Source organism: Paralichthys olivaceus, chromosome 13 (assembly GCF_024713975.1).
Source record: "Paralichthys olivaceus isolate ysfri-2021 chromosome 13, ASM2471397v2, whole genome shotgun sequence".
In the NCBI taxonomy this organism is placed as follows: Eukaryota; Metazoa; Chordata; class Actinopteri; order Pleuronectiformes; family Paralichthyidae; genus Paralichthys; species Paralichthys olivaceus.
This window is the reverse complement of record NC_091105.1, coordinates 22377319-22400249: the sequence shown is the minus strand read 5'-3', so window position 1 is coordinate 22400249 and position 22931 is coordinate 22377319. Positions and strand designations below refer to the sequence as shown.

The 22931-nt window shown below is 41.2% G+C and overlaps 1 protein-coding gene across 1 annotated transcript in view; it reads right to left on the bottom strand.

Annotated features, from left to right (window-relative positions):
* me1 (malic enzyme 1, NADP(+)-dependent, cytosolic) overlaps positions 1-22931 on the bottom strand; it is an 82020-nt gene that overhangs the window by 40323 nt on the left and 18766 nt on the right. The window contains exons 2-3 of the mRNA XM_020091047.2: positions 11315-11448; positions 9022-9171 (exon numbers count right to left, since the gene is read on the bottom strand). Of these exons, the coding sequence (XP_019946606.1) occupies positions 9022-9171; positions 11315-11448 (284 nt within the window). The remainder of the gene's footprint in view (positions 1-9021; positions 9172-11314; positions 11449-22931) is intronic.

Sequence of the window (22931 nt, the reverse complement as noted above, 5' to 3'; positions counted from 1 at the left end):
TTCAGATCATTACTGTAGAAGAAGCTTTGGCAGTTGTTTCATTTTAACTTAAATCTGAATATCCTAATGTATCAAACTTAAATCACTGTCATCAAGAGTCATTCCATAAATGTTCCTCTTATTTCTAATGTCCTGTGAAAATTATGTTAAAGCTATTAGATAGAAGCTGCTACTGTTGTCATATATACAGTATATATATATATTTATGACATTTCTACCAGCATGCTGTTCAGACACCTCAGGGTTTTCTTAAAAACAACAAACCACTCTGATCATTTTACACCAAAACTTGTGCGCTGTTTTTTTAAAACTCAGGTACACGGGCTGAAAAGGCGAGAACAGAGCACGTTGACCTGGATGGCTCGTTTCCATCCCTGCTGATCCGATCAGATGAGAGCCGATAAAAAACTGTTCTTACTACAGAGTCAATTGACCCAGGAGTGAATGCCAATTGTATCCATTCCCATTACAGACAAAAGCTAATTGTTAGTGGGTGTTTGTGGGGTTTTTTACCAGTGGAAAGGAGGCTTGGGATTTACCCAAAGTATCAAATAAGCTTGATGGCATGTTCAGCAAGTTGTAATTTCCAGTGTAGTTTTCTAAAATATCACTCTCTCACCGATATTTTAACAGAGTTGTCAAAACAGTGTGCAGATAGCATCCAAAAAGAACTAAAAGAACATCCTAAAGAAACATCCCAAAAAAAATTGCTTGAGTAAAGTCAAAGTGAAAGCACATTATTAAAAAAAAGAGAAATCGACAAAGACACATTCCTTTTGTGTCATTCCAAAGGGGTGTGTCAGTGTGACTATTTGATTGGCTGTGAGCTAACAGGCTTAGTTCTGGCAAAAGACATTTGACAGACCTCTATGACCTGCAAGGCAAGGGTCACCTAACCAATGGAAATGTCTGGAGGCATCAATCGGCTAATTTTTAGTGCAGCCCCCAAGCTGCTCTGCTTGTACTGCTGAAGAAGGTAAACAGTTTCAGTCAGTCTGTTCTTTATTGTTCCACATCTGTCATTCTTCGGGTTTATGTATCTTTTGTAGCAGAGCAGATTCCTGAATTTAAAATCCTTGAAAAACTTGAGTGACAGCAGGTCAGTTGACCCCTGTGTTCATGGACCATGACTTGATCTAGACCAAATGGGAGATTGACCAAAAGCCAGACATGTCTGAGGTAAAGGGAGAGGAAATCACAAAGATTGCCAGGCAGGCTTTTAGGCTGACAGCCTTTAGCCCAACCAAAATCCTAAATAAATATATTTGTAATGATTTTATGGCTGTTTCTTAGAGACACTAATGGAACACACTGGATTTTCACCCAAAGAGCCAAATCCAAGCACCTTGCACTCTGGGCATGCGGCTCCACTTTCAGTCATGGAAAGTTATGACTATTTGAATGTGCAGTGATCTCTGGTACTGCCGGTCACAGACAAATCATCCAATCCGTCTTATTTGAGTAAACAGTTAGTCAAAACATATTTAGTTTGAAAACTTCCCATGTTTACACGGCAAAAGTTGGGTATTAGCTGATACAATAATTTATAATGCTATGGGATGTGGTAGAAAACTGGAGTTCCACTGCAAGTTTCATTGCATGCTCTGTCTTGAAAACCTCCTCAGACATGCCCTGTATTATTATACAAGATATTCAAAGTCCAGGGTGGAATTAATCCCAAATGTTTGCCACGTTCCTCATGAGGTCACTGTTATCTCCTCCCCACTTCTCCATTACTTCCCTCATTCTAACAATGAATACACTGAGCTTCTCTCCTAGTCTACAAATGCAGTAAACAAATACATCAGCGTAAGTCAGGCAATCAGTCATAATCAGGAACAAATTCATTCTGGACACTGGTTATGTGGAATGAGCAGCTATTTCATAGTTTAAAGCAGGTCATCATGGTTCAATAGTCATACCTTGATTAATGGTCCACGAGGCGAGGTTTGTATTGTCCCTGATGCTCATCAATCCAAATGAAGTAGTTTCTCTCACACAGATGCAGTTTAGCACTGTGTGTGGGCCTGAAGGGTGTGAGATCACAGCTCAAAAGCCCCTAATCTGCAAGGTTCATCATCCAGCACGTGCCACTTCAGAGGTGGCAGAGACAACTTCAGATGATGACCTTAAACCCACTAATTTAACCAAGCAGCAGGACCTCAAGACTCATATATGACTGTATTGAATGGTACCAGTTCTAAACTGTTATGATATTTTACAAGGTTATCATTTTATCGTAAGAATCAGTTAAAATCTGTCTCCTGCAGCGGGTCCATATATTGGTGCACACTCTTTGTAGTCTAGACCTTGTTTGTTGCCTCCTTTAATCCAGGAGGACCAGTTCTGCTCTACACCATCACCAATCCAAATCCAGTTACGCTCCACAAACCCAAAACCCAGCGTGCTGCTTGCCCAGACAATAGCTCTAGCCCCAGATTACTTTCATTATTATGATGAATGACCAGCTGTACTCAGTTTATAGCCACTTTCAAATATCAACTCCAGAAACAATTGGGTCAAAACTTTGCAGAGAGTTTGCCTTTCACATATGAAGATTGCAAGTGGGAAATTGTCCAGGTCACATGCTTTCACAACAGGACATTCTCCGTGTTCAGGTGAAGGGTGGCGCATGGGTAGGGCATGCACGAGGCAGGACGTGATATATGAATTCCACTGTGGAAATCACATACTTTTGTTTACAGCACAATCACACCAGAATTGGCCCCAATCACAAAGCTCTCAAATCTCTTTGTCTTACCAAGTTGTCATCATACTCTGCGTCTTCTACGTGTATGACACCTCTTTTTCATCCTGAGATAATTGTATTCTTATTCCTATAATCAGTTTTGTCTGTTTTTGTCTGATGCGTGTTAGAACTGTTATCAATGCATCATCAATATGTCATCAATTAATTAATTTCAGCCTAGCAGTGCATCCTCTGAACAAGGACTGTGTTGCTCACCTAACTTCCTTCTTTGCTCCAGGCATAATTACTACATTGCCAGAGATTGCCTAACAATAAAATAGAACACAGATGATGTTTAGGCAAAAATTTTTTTATAGGAAATTCTCAAATTACTCCAGGACAAGTAAAACATGTTTCACAGCAAATCTGGTGTGTGAGTAAGTACTAACAGCTTCAGGATGATATGAATGCTACTGACAAACAAACCTCATCATAATGAATTAACATGTGTCCTGGTGCGACAGTTTGGCACACTGATTAATTTTTACCGATGGAGCTCTATGACACAGACCACTAGCAGGTGTAACTGAAATACCCTGTCTCAATTCACCCCTTAGCCCTACCCCTTATATCCATGCATAGCTGTAAAGGGGTAGTGTTGTCCCATTTCTATATGAAATGTCTGGGTAGTGGCCATCTAGCAACAGAGCTTAACACCCCTTCAACAATAGTGTATTCAGGACCCCACTAAAAACAAAGGGGTAGACAAATCCCGAATGCTTCATGAATGGACAGCTGCGAATCAAGATGGCAACCGCTGCAGGAAAAATAATCAGTAATATAAAATCTTCCAAAATATCTATGAGAAAAAGTTCCAACCAGTGAAATATCTTATTTTAGTCCAGTAGAAAATGAAAATGTAATTAAATCGCTGTGAGTTTCAGGAGAAATTGCTATTCATGCACTCAGGGCACATGTTAACTGCCTGAGTGAGAGTAACGAGTAACGTTCATTACTCTTGTGTCCTGTATATGAAGTTTGAACAAAATGTCCCCACTCATGTTATAATGTTTTCAGTGTGTCAACGTGTAACAACGTTCAACGCACTACGGACAGGACTAAAGTTACAAACAAATAACCAATTTAAACATACTGACTGACTATGTATTGATCATTAGATCAATCTGTACCATCTGTCCAGCAGATGTGTCACTATTATAATGTTGGTTGATAACAGTTGTTAATGTATAATGTTTGTTGGCTGCTGATGACATAGCAAGTGTCCCCAATTCCTAGGGGAACATTTTTTTTACCCTCTCCCTTGTGGCTCCGTTTGGAGGGGGACACTACCAGCGAAGGGCACTTCATATCAAGGGGTAGGGCCAAAGGAGAGGAATTAGGACAGGGCATTAGTGTCAGTGTCAGTGTAACACTTGTTTGTACAATGAAGTCATTGCTGGTTTTGTGGTTTTTCTACACGAAATATGTTGACAATAAAAAATAATAATACATCATATCAACCCAAGTAGTTGTTTACACTGTTTGAGGGCTGGGATAAATCACTCCGTTTAAATTTAACATGCAATGCTGCTCACTGTTATCCTTATCAGAATTATACACACTGCATATTAAGTAAATATACCTAAGCTGTCTGACTTATCCTGACTTATCATATAAACTTAGCTTGTGAAATTCCGTTAGGGTGTGCAGGGATAAGCGAAAATCTCAGTTACAGCCTGTTTACAACATGGCATTCGCAGTTAATATTAAACAGATATAATCAATCTATAGGCAGTAAAAGCTACAGTATGTCTGTAGGAGTGGTGGAAGAAAAAAAACATCTGGTCTTTACCTAATCCTAACTCTGGGGAGTATAAGAATGTTTATGTTTTACACTTTCCAGCTCCTTACAGACAGCTGTAGTTACTACAGAGTTACTAACCCTTGACCCTTAACCAGGAATCTCTAATGGGCTGCCAATGATCATCCATCTCCATCAGTGAGATGGATTGGTTCATGTCATCTACCCTGAGAGCTCCTTGAACATGCAGTCTCTTACGTTAAAGAGGGCTCATTACAGGTTTATTTAAACACTCCTTGACAGTGCACCACAGTAGCACAGTGGCACTGGAAAAGGCTGAAATGAAATCTAATTAGTGCTATACATGCAATACTAAGGATATTTTTTCTGCTACAAAACGTTATCATTTATCACAACTGAGCACTTTCAGTTGTCAAACAAAGTGGACAACCCACAGTTATGGTGAAAACAGAAACAAACTTTATGTGATGGAGACATACAAACTTTCTCTGCTGAAACACTGTGTCCACTCATGAGCTTACAAACCATTAAAGAGTAAGCATGTCCACTAATCTTCTGATGAAGTGAATGTGTTCCTTTGTGTGGCTCGCCTTCCTGCGTCTGCCCCATGTAAAGATCAGTGAATCAGCCGTGTTTTGACACTTAATGGCGCTTGACCTTTGGCCTCAGGTACAGAGCCCGGTGTCGGAGTGTTTAGTCTCCATGGGGCAGATTAGCTGGTAAAGTCAGGCAAGACAAAGCGAGGCTGCTGCTTCCTAACAGAACATCTTTATACCTGAGAGCCAGTGATTAGAGACCTAATCTGCTGCTATGGTGGTCCTGCTGGAAGACACGCATGTACACACACGCAGGCATTTTTAGAGGAGGATAATGAGTAAAAGTGCCTTAGACTTCGATAGAAACAGAATGTTTTAATTTCACACTCTTGACACATACAGCAACAATTAGAGACATGAGACATTTGCAGCCAGGCTATTAACTCGATGATGCTGTAACTAGGCATATAAGGCTTTGGAATTGATAACATCACCATGCTAACATGCCCAAAGTGGCAATGCTATCATGTGGCTTTCCATTTGAATGGAGAAAATGAATGAACCGTTTGTCATTGTTAATTTCATGGCCACTGTAATATCATTACGGTATTAGTACGAGAAAAATGTCAAAATGTCATCCTGGTTGACTTAAGCAATCCTGTGAGCCACTTATCCTTCTTTTTCTCCTTCTATTGTTTAAAACTGTTTCAGCCTCCTGCAATCTTGTTATTGTCCAAAGTGTTTCACACTGCAAACATACTGAAACATGGTTCATTTGATTAAGACCGAGACTACCTCTTTGGGTCAGGGTAATTTTTGGTCCATTGATCCAGACCGTGATGCGAGGCACCTCTCACACCTCTTATTTTGGTTCAGATGTAACTGAAAAGTCCGAATATCTGATGGGTGTGAAAGGCCTCGAATGATGGGTGTGTTTTTGGTGTAAAATGCAACACATCATCATAAACCACCATATGAAAGCATGCTTCTATGTATTGGGTATTTGTGAAGTACAAAATAAATTAAGTTGATGATGGCACAAAGTTATGTGATGAGGTATTTAAATACATTCAGAGAGGAATCGATGTTTGTACCAAATTTTGTAACAATCGAAACAATATTTGGAAAGATTTACTTAGACCCACAAAATGGTAACCTCATAGGAATATCTCTACACAATTTTGTGGTAGTCCAATCAGGAGTGATATTTCAAGGATAAGTGAAAAGTTTAACCTGCTCATGGTGCTAGAGGAAGGGACTGGGGATCACCATAGTAAATTAGGATCTCACTAACAGGACTACATTTCATGACTATCCAACCGATTTTAAGGTATCACACTCATAAACAAAAATGTCAACCTTACAAACAATGAATGTTTGTAAATGTAGCAATCCTTCCAATATTTGTTGAGGTATTTCAGTCTGAATCACAGAGCAACGTAGCCATCACTAGAGCCATGGTATGGTAGCATGGCTAAAACTAGATCAATCCAGTAGATTCATATATATACATATATATATATATATATATATGTATTTCTTTTTTCTTCTCAGTCGTGGTCAGAAAAAAGAAACAGCCTGAGATTTGCAGAGACTGTCAGCTTTGTCCCCAGCGTATTCTGCTGACTGACCCCTTGATGCACATTTCACTGAGGCCCTGCTCTTAGCCTCGGGGGCTCTGGCAGCAGGTCCTGGCCCACTGTGCTGGGAGACTGGGGGAGTGTATAAAATGACTCCTCCAGCCAGCTCAGTGTGAGAGGAAGGGAAGCATGCTAGGAATATTTTCCACATAGTTGTGCAGGGACAGGGGAACACAGAGCATTGGAGAACTTGGATTTTAAATGTGCCCAATGTAATAATTCATAATAAAACTGCTTGGGCCTAATTAGGAAAACATGGGTTTCACAGCTTCTCAAACACATCCATGATGGGAATAGGCAAACTAAGCCAATGCTGAGTGAACTGTTTGGCAAATTCTGGCAATGCTACAGGTATGATGTAAGATAGGGAAGAAATACTTTGGTTGTTCGCTGCATCATTATGAAAATGCAACTGACGTCTCTCTTTCTGATTTTTAATAACAGTCCTTTTTAGTTCTTTAAAGAGTCACTGATTATGGTGGAAGTGAACTTGAATGCTCCTGAACAGTTGACCAGGGTGGTCTTTCTCCTATCAGACTTATTATTAGAATGAGGATAAAACCAACAGTTGCAACCACCTCAGTGAGAGTAAATGCAGGGAGGTAAAAACAGAATGTTGCCCAGAATGCAGCACTGGGGAAAAAGCACTATCACCATCTCATATCTATCAGGAACTGCTTAGGGAGTGTCTGTCAGATAGTGAGAGACTTGGACCTGTTGAACCTATTTGAGGGAAAAAACACACTAGTGGATGTGTGTGTGTGTGTGTGTGTGTGTGTGTGTGTGTGTGTGTGTGTGTGGGATGGAGGGAGAGAGTGTGTTTTTATTAGAAAATGGGAGGAAACAAATAAACATCTGCTAGAGCTAGAGCCACTTAAGGCGAACACTGAACTGATTTCAGCGGTTCTCCTCCGGCTTAGCTGAGCTGTCTAACCAAACTCCAGCTGCTCACCGCAACCTCCAAATTTGGTTCCGATCTTATAGCATCTAAGACCGACTCTAACATAACATACACATTCATGACTCTGCCTTTTGGTTTCGCCTGAACACATTAAATCACAGCTTTAAGACCTACCACAGTTTTACCAGTTTGTTGAGCCCTGGGTGAAGCAAGGCCCGCAGGAAGATTTCTATCTTATATTTATATTTCAATCTGTATATCCTGTAGATGAACCCACTGTCTGATATTTGCCTTGCGCTCTTTAGCTATGCCACCATGATTGCAGTGGCAGGATGAGCTGCATACATTCACAGACAGTGAAATGAGAGACATTGGGGTAATGAGCTCATCGATTGCTACTCTTTTAGGGGGGGAAAAACATTAAGGCTGTTGTCTGACCTTCACAGTCTGGATGCAAAGGTTTTTGCAAATAAATAAACACAACCAGCATTGTGAGTTAGTTTTTCTTTGCAAAAACAGCTAAACTAGAAACACTGCACTGTGTTTGTGTGTGGATGTTTATACAGAGTTTTAAGAAATTCCCTTAAGGTGTTCTTGAGATATCGTGTTCACAAGAATGGGATGGACACACGTATCTACTGATGGACAACCCATAAACATGATGTCTCTGCCCACTAGCTGTAGCCCGTTTGGAGACATAAAAATGTTTCTTTTCACCCAAAAGAGCAAAAGGGTGTCAGTCAAATCATCAAATGATGCCATGTGGAAAATGTTGCAATTGTTATTGTTTCTTGTATCAATTTGCTGGAGGATCACATAGATCTAATATTGATATAATCTGCCACTTGTCATTTATTCACAGTTTCTGTTGCGTTCTGTCACATTTTGCATTCATCTATACAAACATTTAAAACACTGTGTAAGCCAAGTGAAAAAGAAACTATTGCTGTATTTTTGGCACACATTAGAGGCAGGCTCATGGAAACACACTTGTTGTTATAACGTGGGTTTAAAAGTGAGAGGCCACTACAGTAATAGTAGTTTGCTCCCTCAAGTTGGTTTAGTCTGTATTTCTTCAGTTGACAAATACATAAAGTCCCCATTAGGGTCCATATTACTGGACTAAACCTGTGACCAGGAAGTTCTCAGCAGCGTGTGAAGCACCAGCCTGAGGCAGTGGAACATTGGTGCCATTCAGCCAAAATTCAACAGTAGAAGAAAGAACAAAAGAACCAATACCATAAAACACGTAATAATGAAGTGGTGGAAGATTGGCCGGGTGGAAACAGAGTGAGAAAACAGCATCACCCACTCCCTGTTCCCAGCAGTGAGAAATGGGATGAATAAAATCTCAATGTAAATTAGGTCAGTTTGTTTGGGAATGTACTGTTTCATAGCTCAGGAGTTAGGAAAGTGTTGTGATTGTGACTCACCTCGGTCTTCTAAATATCAGGCCGTACTGCTGGCAGGCCAGGCCAACGGTGGGGGTGTAAATGACGGGCATAAACCTTTCAATGTCTGAGGTTAGCACCCGATAGAAGAGCTTCTCGCTGCGGTCCTGGAGCCCCATCAGGAACACATATCTGTGAATGACAGCAAGGAAAACACCTCATGTTAATCTTCACCAGCTGAGGACTCATACCTGCTGAACTGAGAAGGGGATTATTAAAGTCAGATGTTAGATCCTGTGTGTTTGTGAATGAAGAGTACCAGTAAGATTGAAGGAAATGGGAGATTTTGTGAGCATGAGGCCGCAAACATCCTATAAAACACTGTAAAACTTTGCTCTGTTGTACAGGAACTACCTCTAATGGTATTTTTGTTTATGATGACAGTGATTGGATAAACACAGATAATAAAAATCAGGCCCTCAGATAGCCCACACAAGTCCTTTGTTCTCATTGAAGAATGACTGAGAACTGAGGGCTCGCATATGAGCCAAATTAAGCAGTGCATGCCAGAGAGGGCTCTATTCCTAATCAGAGAAGTTTCCATAAAGCCAGGAGCACAAGGTACCTCTTGTTGAGGGGCTACAAAGCCTGCACGCCCTCTCTGCTATAGGTTAGGCCACAGCAGCTGCAGCACAATGCACAGTGATGACAGCTGGTCTTGAAGAAAACTGTTTAAATGAAATAAGAATCTGCCACTTGCAATTTGTCAAATGAAAGGTTTCTGTATGTCCAAATGTATGGATGTGAATTATTCATTTTTCCACTGAGTGATAATTTCCCTGATAGACTCAAGTGCAGTATTTGTCTTAAACATTAAAGTTCCTTTCTTAACCAGAAGTCCACTTACTGGAGTTTCCAAATGAGTACAGAGTTACTGCTTTAAGCTACTGTTTGACTTCATAGTGGCACCTATTAATTTTTTTCTCTATTTTAAACACAACCCACACCCAGGTAACAGGAATATTTATAGTGCACACTGCTTAATAGAGCGGTAGCCATGCTGCATTAGTAAGTGCAGCATTTCCTTTAAAGTCAACCTTCTGAGGCAGCCAGGACATAATCTATCTTCATCTATTGCGGCATGAGCGATCAACCGGCTCTACTCTGTCAGACTCATTATTGGCCTGTTACCGCCGTCCAACAACCTCACAGACTACAAGGTTCCCCTTCGCTGTTGCATTTTATACACTGCACTATTTTCACTGGCAAAGCATTTGAACATCCATTTCCTCTGTTGACACTTGTTGACACAGTCAAAGTTGGTACTCAAACCATTCCATCATCTCAAATCCTAAACACAGCGCTGTTCCCCAATTTGTCACAATAATACGAAACAACAATTTCCACTGAAAGAAAAGAAACGTGGGAATTGAGATAAACGGTTAAAATAGAACGGGAAGTATTGAAAGTTCCAAATTATGGTTGTAAAGAATAAATGACAGCGTCTGGCAGTGAATGCCAAAGGAGGGTAGAGAGTCGGGGAGCAGACTGCATGTAAACACAGCAGGTTATATCAACAGCAGGCAAATAGCAGCTTTTAATCCGCTGGACCAAAGCCCAAAGCTTGTCAGTGACATCGACAGGGCATGGGAATGGCTCATAATGACTGTTTGTAGATGTTGATGCGTCATGTTGCTACGGCAAAAAATGAGGCGGCTGTTAAGAAATCGAGTTCCTATTCACCCTCAATCCTGTCTCACAGGCAGCTAACTCATGCCTGACATGAGATGGAGATGGAGACTGGGATACGAAGCAGTTTTACAGACATAATATTAAGCACTCAGCATATAATTCAAACCAGTAAACCAGGCTCTGACCGGAATTAGAGGCCTGACCTTGTTGATCAAAGAGTCCAGATTGAAATGCGTTAAACTCATTACATAATGCTAACAGCTAAAACTTCTAAGCACCTAATGAAGCATGCATAACTGAACTGAAGTTTTCATTTGGTCGCTGTGGAGGTTATAAAAACATCAACGCAGATGAAGGGGCACAGGGAGTAGATGGAGAAATGGGGGAAGAATGAGGGGAGAACAGTGCAGAGATTTGTTTAGTAAAATATATGGGGATGGATGAAGATCTCCAAGGGCTGTTCACTAATCTGCCTCTCACGTTTTGACAGTTTCCAGATGTTAGATGTCTCAGTGTGCACGCAGGCAGGGGATCCCTCTGGGGGAATCAGCCCGAAATTCAACTCTGCTGATTTGGTGTTCATAGAAGATACTAATTCAAAGTAACGACACCATGAAGACACTTTGGCTTGTACTCATCTTACCTGTCCAACTCGTCTTTCTTCATGTCATAGTTCTTAAGGACTCTCAACAGCTGGACGTCCTGGCTGATGAAGCAGGGAGGCAGCAGGCCGTGGATCCCCAGCTGGAGACGCTCCTCCAGGGAGAAAGCCATGCCCTACAGACACACACAAACCAACTTGGTTATCCTCAACTATCCTAACACAAGCTAACAAAGAATACACTTCTTTGGATATCAAGAGGAGGTACAGTTAATACCACTGGCTGTTGAATGCCTTGCTCAAGGGCACACCACTCTAAATTATTTCAGCAGTTGTTAGACTTGAGTCATGCTGCCCTGTCCTGTCCTGAACAGTGTGTTTTTTCCAGTTGATTTTTAAGTCTCAAACAGTGGCCTTTAATTCATGACGGCACAAGTCTGGTTCAATAACTATGTCCTGTATGACACACAACACAAAACTGTAGCTTTTTTAGAGACTTGTTGAGACAAATTCAGGTAAGTTTAAAAGTTGTTTGGATAGAAAAGGTCTTTTCCTTTTAGTTTTGGTATTTACAAACCCATGGTACTGGATAACAGACTTATTCAGTTCCCACAATGGAAAGGAAGAAACCTGAAAAGTACATTTACTTTAATTTAAATACAGTATCTAGGCCTAGTTTACCTAATTATTTCATTGTTATGATAATTTAAATCAAAAACATGCTGAAATGTGCATCCTGGAGGTTTAAAAGATGTCAAGTTTAGCATGGTAATAAAGTTCATAAAACCGGCCCAACGCGACCAACCTCAACCAAATATATATATATATAAAAGAGATGCTACAGACTTAAATGCATTTTTTGAGGTGCAAACTCAATTATATAACTGCTCTTTTATGAAATACATTAATCCTGGTTTGAACCACCTTTATTAGCAAATTTATAAAGAGTATTACTATCAAACTATCAGCCATCTTAGACCCTGTATAGGGCTGATGCTTGTGCTGATGCGTTAGGATCTCCACATCTATATATATTTGAAAAGCACTAAGCAATGCGTTCTAAAGGCATTAAAATGTAAGAAATGCTAACCCGTCCACGGTTTTCTGATACTTTGAAGAAGTTCAGTAAACCACAATAAAATAAAACTGTAATATAAAGTATAAAACTGTGTATCATTGTCTTGGTAATAAGATACATTTATTTCCTGTGTGTCAAGCAACCCTAATCACGATTATTTCTGCTCGCTTGGTATTTACAAATCTCCCTAGTTTAGCTATGCTCTGAAAACTCTGTTTGAACTTTGAACAAATTGATATTTGGGAAAATATTCAACAATCTTTCCTGTTCAAACATTCCTGAGAGATGAGGGAGGTGGTCAAACGTGTCTGATCCGTCAGTGTTTGCTCTCAGAGGGGCTCAGTGTGCTCAGAGAGGACCCATCATACACTGATGGATGTCTGCTTTCACCACACACCCTCAAACACACACACACAAACACACACACACACACAGATACACACACACACGCACACAATGAGGCCCAGACAAATAAATTGCTTCGCTTTGACCTTTACTTTGGCTTTCTCACCCTTGACCTCTGGATGGAAATATTAAAAACAAACTAGTTTTTGCATCAAAGTTTTAACAATGAGGAGTCTGACATCTAACCTGTGAGGTTATTCCACAGAGTAAACAACGATGTCACTAAAGCAAGGTGTTGTGTTAATGTCACATCTAAAAGAAGTAGTATGAGATTGATGTACTTCTGCTAAGGCTCATCTGCATATAAAAAATGAATGAGGTTTCCCCCCAAAGCACCCTGTCCTCGCAATGACTCCATATTTTAAATGAGGACAACATTCTCTTCTATTCGCTGCAAGTCAGGCATGATCTGGAGGGCATCTTTAATCCTTTCTCCATCCATAAAAGACTAGCGACCCGGTGAAGCCTCAGCCTCAACACACCAGCTACTGTTGCTGACTGCTGAGACAGAAGCGGAGCTGCACTGTGACGGTCTCTGTTTTGGATCACATCCACGGATGCTTGGCCCCCGTAGCCATAGCCTACAGCCTTTCCAAGCCACTGGCACTTTCAGTGTATCTGGCTGTGTTAAAACGGTCCTGAGGTCTTAAAAAATGTGCTTGATCACACGAGACGCACTATTAGAAGGAAGAAGAAAAGCACACGACACAGAATGAGGCATTGGGAAGAAACTTTGGTGGTTTTGACGTCAGACGAGCCATCAGTGCAAACCACAGACACACTTCCAAATTCTTATATGACTTAAATTATAATGAATAAAAAAGCAGGCAGATCACAAAGGACTGACTTTAGATTTAATCACAATGACTCCTAACTAAAAAACAGACTATTTCCATTTTGGCAGACCATCTGAAAGAAATGGGTTTTGTGTTTACAATCTGTCAGGAATTTATAAAGTATGCTTTTACATAGGTTAACACGAAATAACGTGTGAAGATGAATCCTTACAAACAAGTTTTAGTTCAGAGTACTAAATTATCTAAGCATGACTGCAAAAAGGTCATTGGTTATTTCAGACACTGGAGCACGAGTCCCGATCCGGCTGCCGTTCGCAGAGGCCCGACACAGTCTGTATTTAAGGGACCTCAAATAGGCAGAAGCAGCTCAGAATTATAACCTTCCCCAATTATCAAAAAAGATTTTCTATTTTTCAGAGAGCCAGCTGTTCACTCCAGGCTCCATGTGTGCTGGACGCACCAGTGTTCTGCTGTCTGCCACAGCTGACCATGAGGAGTAAATGGGGAAAAGTCTTAAAATACATGAGGCAAACTGAGCTTAATATGAGGCTGTAAAATGAGCTCCAGCACAGAGTCACACTGCTCTTTCATTAGCTGAGATACACTCAGAGCGGCACTTTGTAGCACATGCAGAACATTCTCTTGGACTTGTGTGACGGCCGTTTCACAACTCACTCTTGAAAGCTGAAATCCTGAAAGATTAAAAACAAGAATTTAATGAAAACTATGCTAAAATACGACAAAGACAAGGTAGCACCAAGATCATTAAACTATATTTTTCACTGTATAAACATGGAATATAATTTCTGAAAAGAAACTATTTTAATAGTTAAAACTTGCAGCGTGAACTAAATGGTTGCTGTTGGCTCTGGCTCATGCTCAGTACACTAAGCACAGTTGACCAGCGTGAAGTAAGCTGTGACATCATTGTTTCACTACCCACATGAAAACGCTTCCCACATGAGTTTTTGAAGGTCTGCACTTTAGAAAGAATTTTGTAAAAATATCAGTTTTAGAGACTTAAAACATCATTTATTTGTGGACGAGAGGCTCAAACACAGAGGGAAGAGCTTGTTTTGCAAAATATCTGCATTCATGTAGACTGGTCAGCAATAAGCAAGCCTGCTGATGTCACAAAACATTAGCCTGGTAGTCTGGCTAATGTTTTGCTTCAGCAGGCTTCTTGGGGTGGGTAAATTAAACCTGCTAAAGCATAACTGCCTCCATGCCGCTCCTGTGGTGTCATCCAAGTGTCTGTGTCTGATATCCTCCTCTGGAGCCACGTTCGCAAATGAATCATAGAGGACATTTAGTCTTAAAAAATGACTCTATTTGGAGTCACATTTGAATGTCAGGGCTTACAGACACTTGGATGACACAACAGGAGCAGTATGGAGGCATTTGTATGTTTTTTTTCTGTTGTTTTTTCAAGTTTGAAGAAGTAGTCACCATTAACTTCAGTTGTATTGGATTTGGCTGCAACGCTGTTTACCCCTGAAACTCCAGAGATGTTTTGTGGACTCAAACACTTCACCGACCCCTCCATCAGCATAGTGGTGAGTAGTGATCAGTTTTGGTTTTTGTGTTTATGTCTGCATGAATAAGGCATGTTTACATAGAGATGTTAGAAGACAAACTCTGAACAGAGTTGTACATACAGCTGTTGAGGTTTTTCAGAATTAAGGGCTTAAAATGCACATGCACACCAAGGAAGGTGCAGGGATAAACTTTGCAGGAATACTCTGCCTAGTCTGACAAACAGACTCTAGTACATGAAATAATACAACAGAATAAAACACAAAAAAAATTAGAGAAAGAACAAAACATATGAGGGAACACCACAGAGCTGAACAAAAGCACAAGGGAAGACTGAACAGACAAACAGAAAACTGATCACGATCACAGGAAGATCACAGACTAAATACAAAAGAGAGGCAGCGATGGACACAAGTGAAACATATGACAGAACCGAAAATCATAAAAGTAGACAAATCGAGGAATAATATAACAGTCACATAAGGTAACATATAGTCCAAAGATTCAGTTTAGAGAGAGGCAGTCACTCTTCTGCTCATTTCTGACTCCTAGAGTGAATCTGAGCCACACTGACAGAAATAAGGTGCAACGAAAAATGAAGCATTACGTTAGTTCATGCAGGACACGGAGTCATGTGCTCAGCTGTCAGCTACCAGTTTATGGGTGCCCGTCAGTCACCCACCAATCACAGCCCATTCTCTCACCAAAGCGGTCCCTTTCAATACGACCTCATCCTCACTGATCCCTGCTCAGCTACACTGCCACCCACGCCTGCTGCCGGCAACTTGCCTCCACCACCCCAGCCTCCACCTTTTAGCACCGAGTCCAAACACGGCAGTGGTAAATGATATTCATCTTAAATAAACGTACCTTGCCTGCTACGCCCACCGGGGGGCTGTGCACATGTTCCCTGTTTTATCTTAGCACGCTGCACGGCTAATCCAGGGAACGTCCAAAGAACAGAGCCTTCAGCGCCAATCATAACTGTATCCCCATTGTGCAACAAAAGGGTAAATCATGAAAAAGTGTTCCTGACTGAATTAAGGGTAACAACAAAATGTCCAGAGGAGATTTGTGTCTCACACCATGCATGCTGTCATGTTATTCCTTTTGTGCCTTTGGGTTTGAATGAAACAACTGATCAAACAATCAACTAATTGACCTCATGTTGGTTGAGTGGTCCGAAGAAGAAAAAGACAGAGGAAGAAAACCTTTTGATTAAAAATAGATTATTACAGCAAATCTGCAGCCAATCAGTTTTGAATGAGAGAACCCATGAATGTGCACCATGCCTCATTAAGAACAATTAGCCACACAGCTCTACAGGCCCTAAAAGGCTGCCATGTGAAATAGAAACCATCATGCAGTTGGGACCAAAATTACCAATTAACATTCCCCACAAAGGAGGTGGCCATACATGAGGGAGGGACTGTGGCCAATAGAGTGACTTTATGATCGAAGATACGGCTGGATGGTGTCAGGGCTGCGCACTAAAGATTAGCAGTGCACGGTTCGTAGATTTTGGCTGGCAAAGCGTGGGAACCAGCGATGCCAGTTCTTACATCTCATTGTTTTTTGACATGAATATTGGCCTTTCAACGCCCCCTTGTCCTCAGCATGTAAATAGAGCTGCCAATCTTCAATTCCAAGGTTGACTGCTGGACTCAATCAACACGTCCATCAGTCAACCTTCTTGGACATCCAATCCATCCACTGTTTCAACATCGGCCAGGGTAAATATACTGCAGGAGTGACAAAAATGGTGCGGGGGTGATGAAGGCTTCACTCCAAGAATATTTAAAGCACTGCGTTTAAAGTGTGGCATGTTTTCTCCGTGACAATGGCAAACAAAAATTCCCCTGAAAAGTAATCCATCATGTCCGCTTCCCTAGAGGCAAATATCTTTAGCCTGCCATACTTCTGCCTTGTTGAATATATCACCTCGTTAGCTTGTAAATATGTATGAACGTGAATGAGCCAAATATGCACACAGATGTACATTTTCTTTAACTGTATTTTTTGGTTAATGTTCTTCAAAACTAAACTACAGCGACAAGCATACAGTATACTCACAGGTCAAAAGTGAAAAGCTCACAAAAAAGTGCACATAGACACACATTGACTCTTGTATACACACAAGCCATCCCTATGTTTGTTTGCCTGAATACAGGTTTTCAAATGTTTGACTGCTGTAATGCTGACTCTCTCCCTCTCTCTCTGCTGTGGCTCTAAACTAAACTGGGCTGGGCAGGGTAAACCCTAGAAAGCTTCCACATGTCCCTGACCACATCTGAAGTGCCCGCACCCTGTGCCAACACATGTGATGCCCGCAACGCCATGTTCCAGAAGCCGTGGTAACAAACCAAACCTGTAATCTACCCACTGGGCAGTGCCACCCCTTAACCTCGGACTGCTGCCATGCCCACCCCAAAGCAGTCAGCGGAGAGGAAACAGCTAATTAGTTCACCAGAGGGCAGAACAAGTGAGATAAACAGGCTCGAGTGAAAGCGATAAAATGCCTTTCTGTGCTTCCCGAGGACTTCAAAGGGTGGGTTTGTTGCAACTTTTCAGTTATAAGACTGAGAAAGTTAAACACGCTGCAACTTCAACCTTTTAATTTTTCTCCCCCATAACCACACAGGGCTGCGTCTAACTGCAGGCGACAGCAGGGCCCGTTACAGTGAAAGCTTCACCTGATCTGGACTGAGTTACCTTCTGTTATGCCATTGGCTCAGAATATTGACATGGTTCATAAACTTTTCTCACACTCTGCTATTCCCTGATATGTTTGATAACTGTGTGTCAAGATCAGAAATTCTTTTTTAATTCAACATCAGACTCATATAGAGAAGAACATATAAAATATCACACTTTTTTGTATTATATTTAACTTTATCACACTTTTAATGACACACCCCTACAAATGTGGTGTTCAGGTCCTTGTTTTATTTATATCTTGATAAGTCATTTTTCTATTTTATCACTAAAAGACAAATAATACTTTTATTCATAAATGTCATCTAACAGTGGAAAGATGCAGATATCAACCGTATGCTATCTATAGTTCTTGTGATTCATTTAAAAACTCAATAATGCAGTGGGTCCACCAGACCCACAAACATTGGCTGAGTAACAAAAACATGAGCAATACTCAATGCAGTGGTTCTCAAACTAGAGGGCAAGGCCCCCCTGAGGGGGCATAGAGTCCCTGCAGGGTCGGGGTGTGGATAACCATGGGACATATGGAGTGAAGATAAACTGAATACATTTGGTTTGTATAGGAAAATAAACATGAGTCTGGTGATGCTATATCATGCTTATTATACTTTAATTTGGCAAAAATGTTTATTTTTCTATTTGCTGCCTACTTTAATTAATGATAGATAAAGAATAGTTTGAAGTGAGGTGTAACCTTTTTGCTACTGAAGAGCAACATGATGAAACAGATATTTCAACAACACATTATTCCTTTATCAATTTTCTCTGTTCTCTTTGTTTTATTTTCATCATTAACAATTGTGTTCTCCATTTTCTGATTTTGTACAGTTTCATCTGCTGCTGTTTTAAACTCCTGTCTAAGTCAGGCCTAACTTGCACAAGTTTCCAAAGAGACTCACATAGTACAGGTTAACTGCAAACAGAGGTATGCAGGGAAAAAGGTGTATTAATGAAAAATCTAACCATGTCAAGGTGTATGTACTGTATCTCCATAATATCCTACACTATTTCTAATGCAATTGCTAGAATGTTGCTATGATTAGAAAGATAAATCATATTATACTCTGTAGCAGAGAAACTTCTCTCAATGAAAGTCATGCAATCATTTCTTCCTTCAGCAGTTACTTTCCCCTCCATTTTTAAAGAAAATAAGGGTTTATGACTCACTATTAGACTAAATAACTGGTTTAGATGGACATTTTTGTCAATGTGCTGACTCAGAAAAACTGAAACCAAAAACCCCCAAAAACCTTCCCACTCACTGGGAAAACTTGAAAATGGTGTTATTGTACATACAGACATGATTAACTCAGGATTTAGAGACAAGACAAGACGGACCTTCTGGCTCACAGACCAACAACACAAAAATCCCCACTTTCACATAAAAATCCATTAAATTGTTGGATGTAGCCTCGCTCCGCCCCACCTCTTTGCCTGTGTGTTTGCTGAGCTGCTGCTTCAATGGAAGTGCCCTCTGGTCTGGGAGACACAGCCCCTGTGGACAGAGACCTGAGCCTAACACGACAAGGGAGGCCTTTCCCCCCATTGAGTCTCTCTCAACCACAGTTGCGGATCCGACACGGAGACAAAAGCCCACAGGCCTTTAACAGGGAGAGGGCTCAAATGTTTGGCACTGCGATATGGGTCTGGCAGAGATGTGTGTGGCCACAGAGCACTTCTCTATTCAACCCTGTGTGGGAGAGGGAGGGCTTTCTTTTCATGAGGGAGAGGCGAGGCTTGACAAGAGATGGCCTTCTTGTGTTACTTGTTTATCAGTAAAACCACTTGCTGAAAGTGATGTCTGGTGATAGCCATCTTAACCTTGCCTTCTACCCATTCATTTCATTCATGTTGAATTAGTGCCACGGCAGCTTTTTTTGAATTCAAGTCATCAGTATAAAATAAAAAAGTGCTCCAGAGTGTTTCATTGGTGTAAGTAGATCAAAGAAAGACTAAAATGGCTAACACATGACATTAAACACAGGTAAACCACATCAGTCACACTGAAAAGCTGTAAAAGCAATAAAGAGGTTTAAAATGTGTTAATGTAGATCTTTATACCTCACATTAAAGACAGGAAACCAAATCTGGTGGCTAAAACTTTACTCTAATACTCAAGGAGGCTGATCTACAGTCGAGAGTTATCACTTCGCAATTCAAAATTAAGTTTTACATCTTTGCTTTGTCCCAAATCTTAATACAAGACCAACAAGTCTTTTTTTGTCTTACAATTCGTTATCTATAGATCTATTCTCCATAACGTTTACCCTTTGAGGGATGCAGGGGGTCTGGACATAATCCCAGCTGACATGGGCAAGAGGTGGGGTAGACCCTGGACAGGTCACCTAAATGTAATTTAATTTAACCCCAATCTAACCCTGAGAAAACTCACGCAGACATATACACATCTTTTAAACCAAAACTTGTAGGTATAAGTAGGTTTATTAGAATCCATTACAAAAAAGTAATTGACTCGTTTCCCACTGTGCAGAGGAGTTTCCCTTCCTGTTTTTCATTCACGTCACCAACACACCACCTCTCACCTCGCTGTCTTGCCAGCTATCGCGTTGTCACTGGTGTCAATAGTGAATGTCGACTGAATCTATTCCCATTAAAGAAAAAAAAAATATATTAATGGGTGTTATTAGTTTTTTTTTTTAACCAGTGGAAAAGGGGCTATAGTGAACATGCAAAGAGAAAGACCCCTGTTGAACTGGGACTCAAACCTAGAACATTCCTACTGTCACCAGAATGAGCTATAACGGACTACAAATGTCTTATGTCGAAATAAAAATCATTAACTCTACCAAATTCAATGACGCACACTACTATAAGGAGGGCATTTGTGTTCTTCTGGCACTTACTTTTGGTATTGCACTGTGACATTTACTTTGACGTGTTCATTAAAATCTGTCAGCCTGAATCTCATGGGTGGATTTACCCCATGGAAGTTGGTGTCCCTGCTTCATGCCTGCTTACATAAGCCATTTTCAGATATGACCTGCGGGTAAAATCCGGAGAATTGGCTATGGAGTTTACCCAGAGCTTGCCTTTCACACATATACAACACAGGTTCTCTAGACAGATGCATTGACAACAGCAACAAAACCTCCGCAGCTCTTATCATCACAAACTCCTCTGACATCTTTGTCGGTAACCTCTGTGCGTTTCACCGCTTTTCCACCTTGAGATATCGGTTTTCTTTTTTCATTTTCCGGCTGTCGCACGTTAGAGGCGTCATCAACCCCCGCACTTGCTGACGGTGAATGTAGCAGGGGATCCCCTGCTTACAGGACGCCAGGCGAAGAAAGTCTGCAGAAACTGTGGAGCATCTCACTCGGACATTTGCATTCACCCATCCACCTCCACCGGAGAAAATACAGCGCATGTCTGAAAGCAGCTATAGTGAGTGATATTATTGCCACTTGGAAGGCAGAGAGCGGAAAACTTTTGTGCTAGCAGCACAAAGAAGCATTTCTTCAACTGCTGCCAATACAAAAGTTGACTTTGAATGAACCTGAAATGAAACTGCAGGGGGACGGAAATTTGCTTAACATTGAACGTGACTGTGAGAATGTCCTCTACAGTGGTTGACTTCGCCCACGCTGTTCTTACACCACACACCAGTGGATCTGGATTCACTTCTGGGGGTGATGTCAGAGCTCCTCAGACCAGCAACCTCTCTGCAGCTGACCAAACAGAGAGCAGAGGTTGTTCTCATAAACACCACAACCAGCGCCATCTATTCTGCCCCACTATTCATGCCACATGTTCTCCCACAGTGCACCCTGGTCCCACAGAAAAGATGGTGCATTGCAGTAGAGGTGCAGCATACTGCAGCATCTCAGTTGATCATATGAATTTTTGCAATCAGCGAAAAAGAATAGTGGTCATCCAAGGAAAAGAGAGAAACAATAAAACAGGGATTTAGACTTGGAATTAAAGAGGTTTCCTGCTTTGAGGTCTCAGAGCTGAATACAATATGTGCCCCAGACATGCACAGTAATCCTATTTGGAAACCGAAGCTCATAAAGGAGACAAGTAAATATTCAGAGTCAGCAGAGACCTAAAAAAGAAAATTAGAAACTTGCTATCACAGGAAGCCTCCGGATGAGTTCACTGGTTTGGTTGGCTTTGACCCATAGTTGGGGGGGGGTTTGGCCAACAGCTGGAGGAAAGACTGAGTCACAAGCCTCCGTCATTCTCTATTTCTGCTCTAGTGTTTATAAACACACACGTATACATGCATGCACACACGCAGAAATTGTGACCTTGATGCAGAAGTGATATCTTACTAAACAGACCCAGTCTTACATTCAGGTACAGATACATAGACTGCGATGCTTTATAAATACACCACACACTAAACTTAACCCTGGCTGTGAATAAAATAAGAATGGAGAGTCTATTTAATTGTGCTGCAGGAGAGCACCCACACTCATGACATCCACATTGTCCAGCAGCAAAACCATGGTGTCCTTTTGTTTTATCAATAGCGGCATGTGTGTCTAGACTCTGTAAAAACAGCTGGTGGGAGTAGGAGAGTGGATCGGCCAGCGGAATGACAGATTTATCCCATAGTTGTCATAGTTAGGATTAGAGGACACAGATGAGAGAAATGGTGGGTTGAAGGGTGACAAGAACAAAAAAGGAGCGGGAAAAAGAAAGAAAGAAAGTGGGAGGGGTGGGTTAACTCTTTTATGAAGGTCGAAAGCAAACTGATCAGGCTGCACGCATCTGGCTGGTGGTGTAACTGGTTCACTGGACGTAATGGACGGGTTGGACTGGCCCAGTATCCACGTCTCTTTTAGGCTCTGATCAGCCGACCACGTTATATAACAGCAAACCGTCCAGACCACGCACCACCAAACAGCTCACCCTCTCGCTGGTGCTGCCACGTAGAGAAAGAGAGATCTACCATGCAGCAGAAGCTGTTTCATGCTCAAATGTGGCCTGAGCTGGAAGCAGAGGAATCATTTAAAGCTGCACTATAGCAAAAGATTGTTTGGTAAACTTACACTGGCTTTAGCTGTGAAAGTCCAAAAGTGGGGTTTACACAGAGGAGAGCAAATATCCAATTACATATCTGCCTTCAAGTGAGGTCACCAGCAGGGAATCTCCCCAG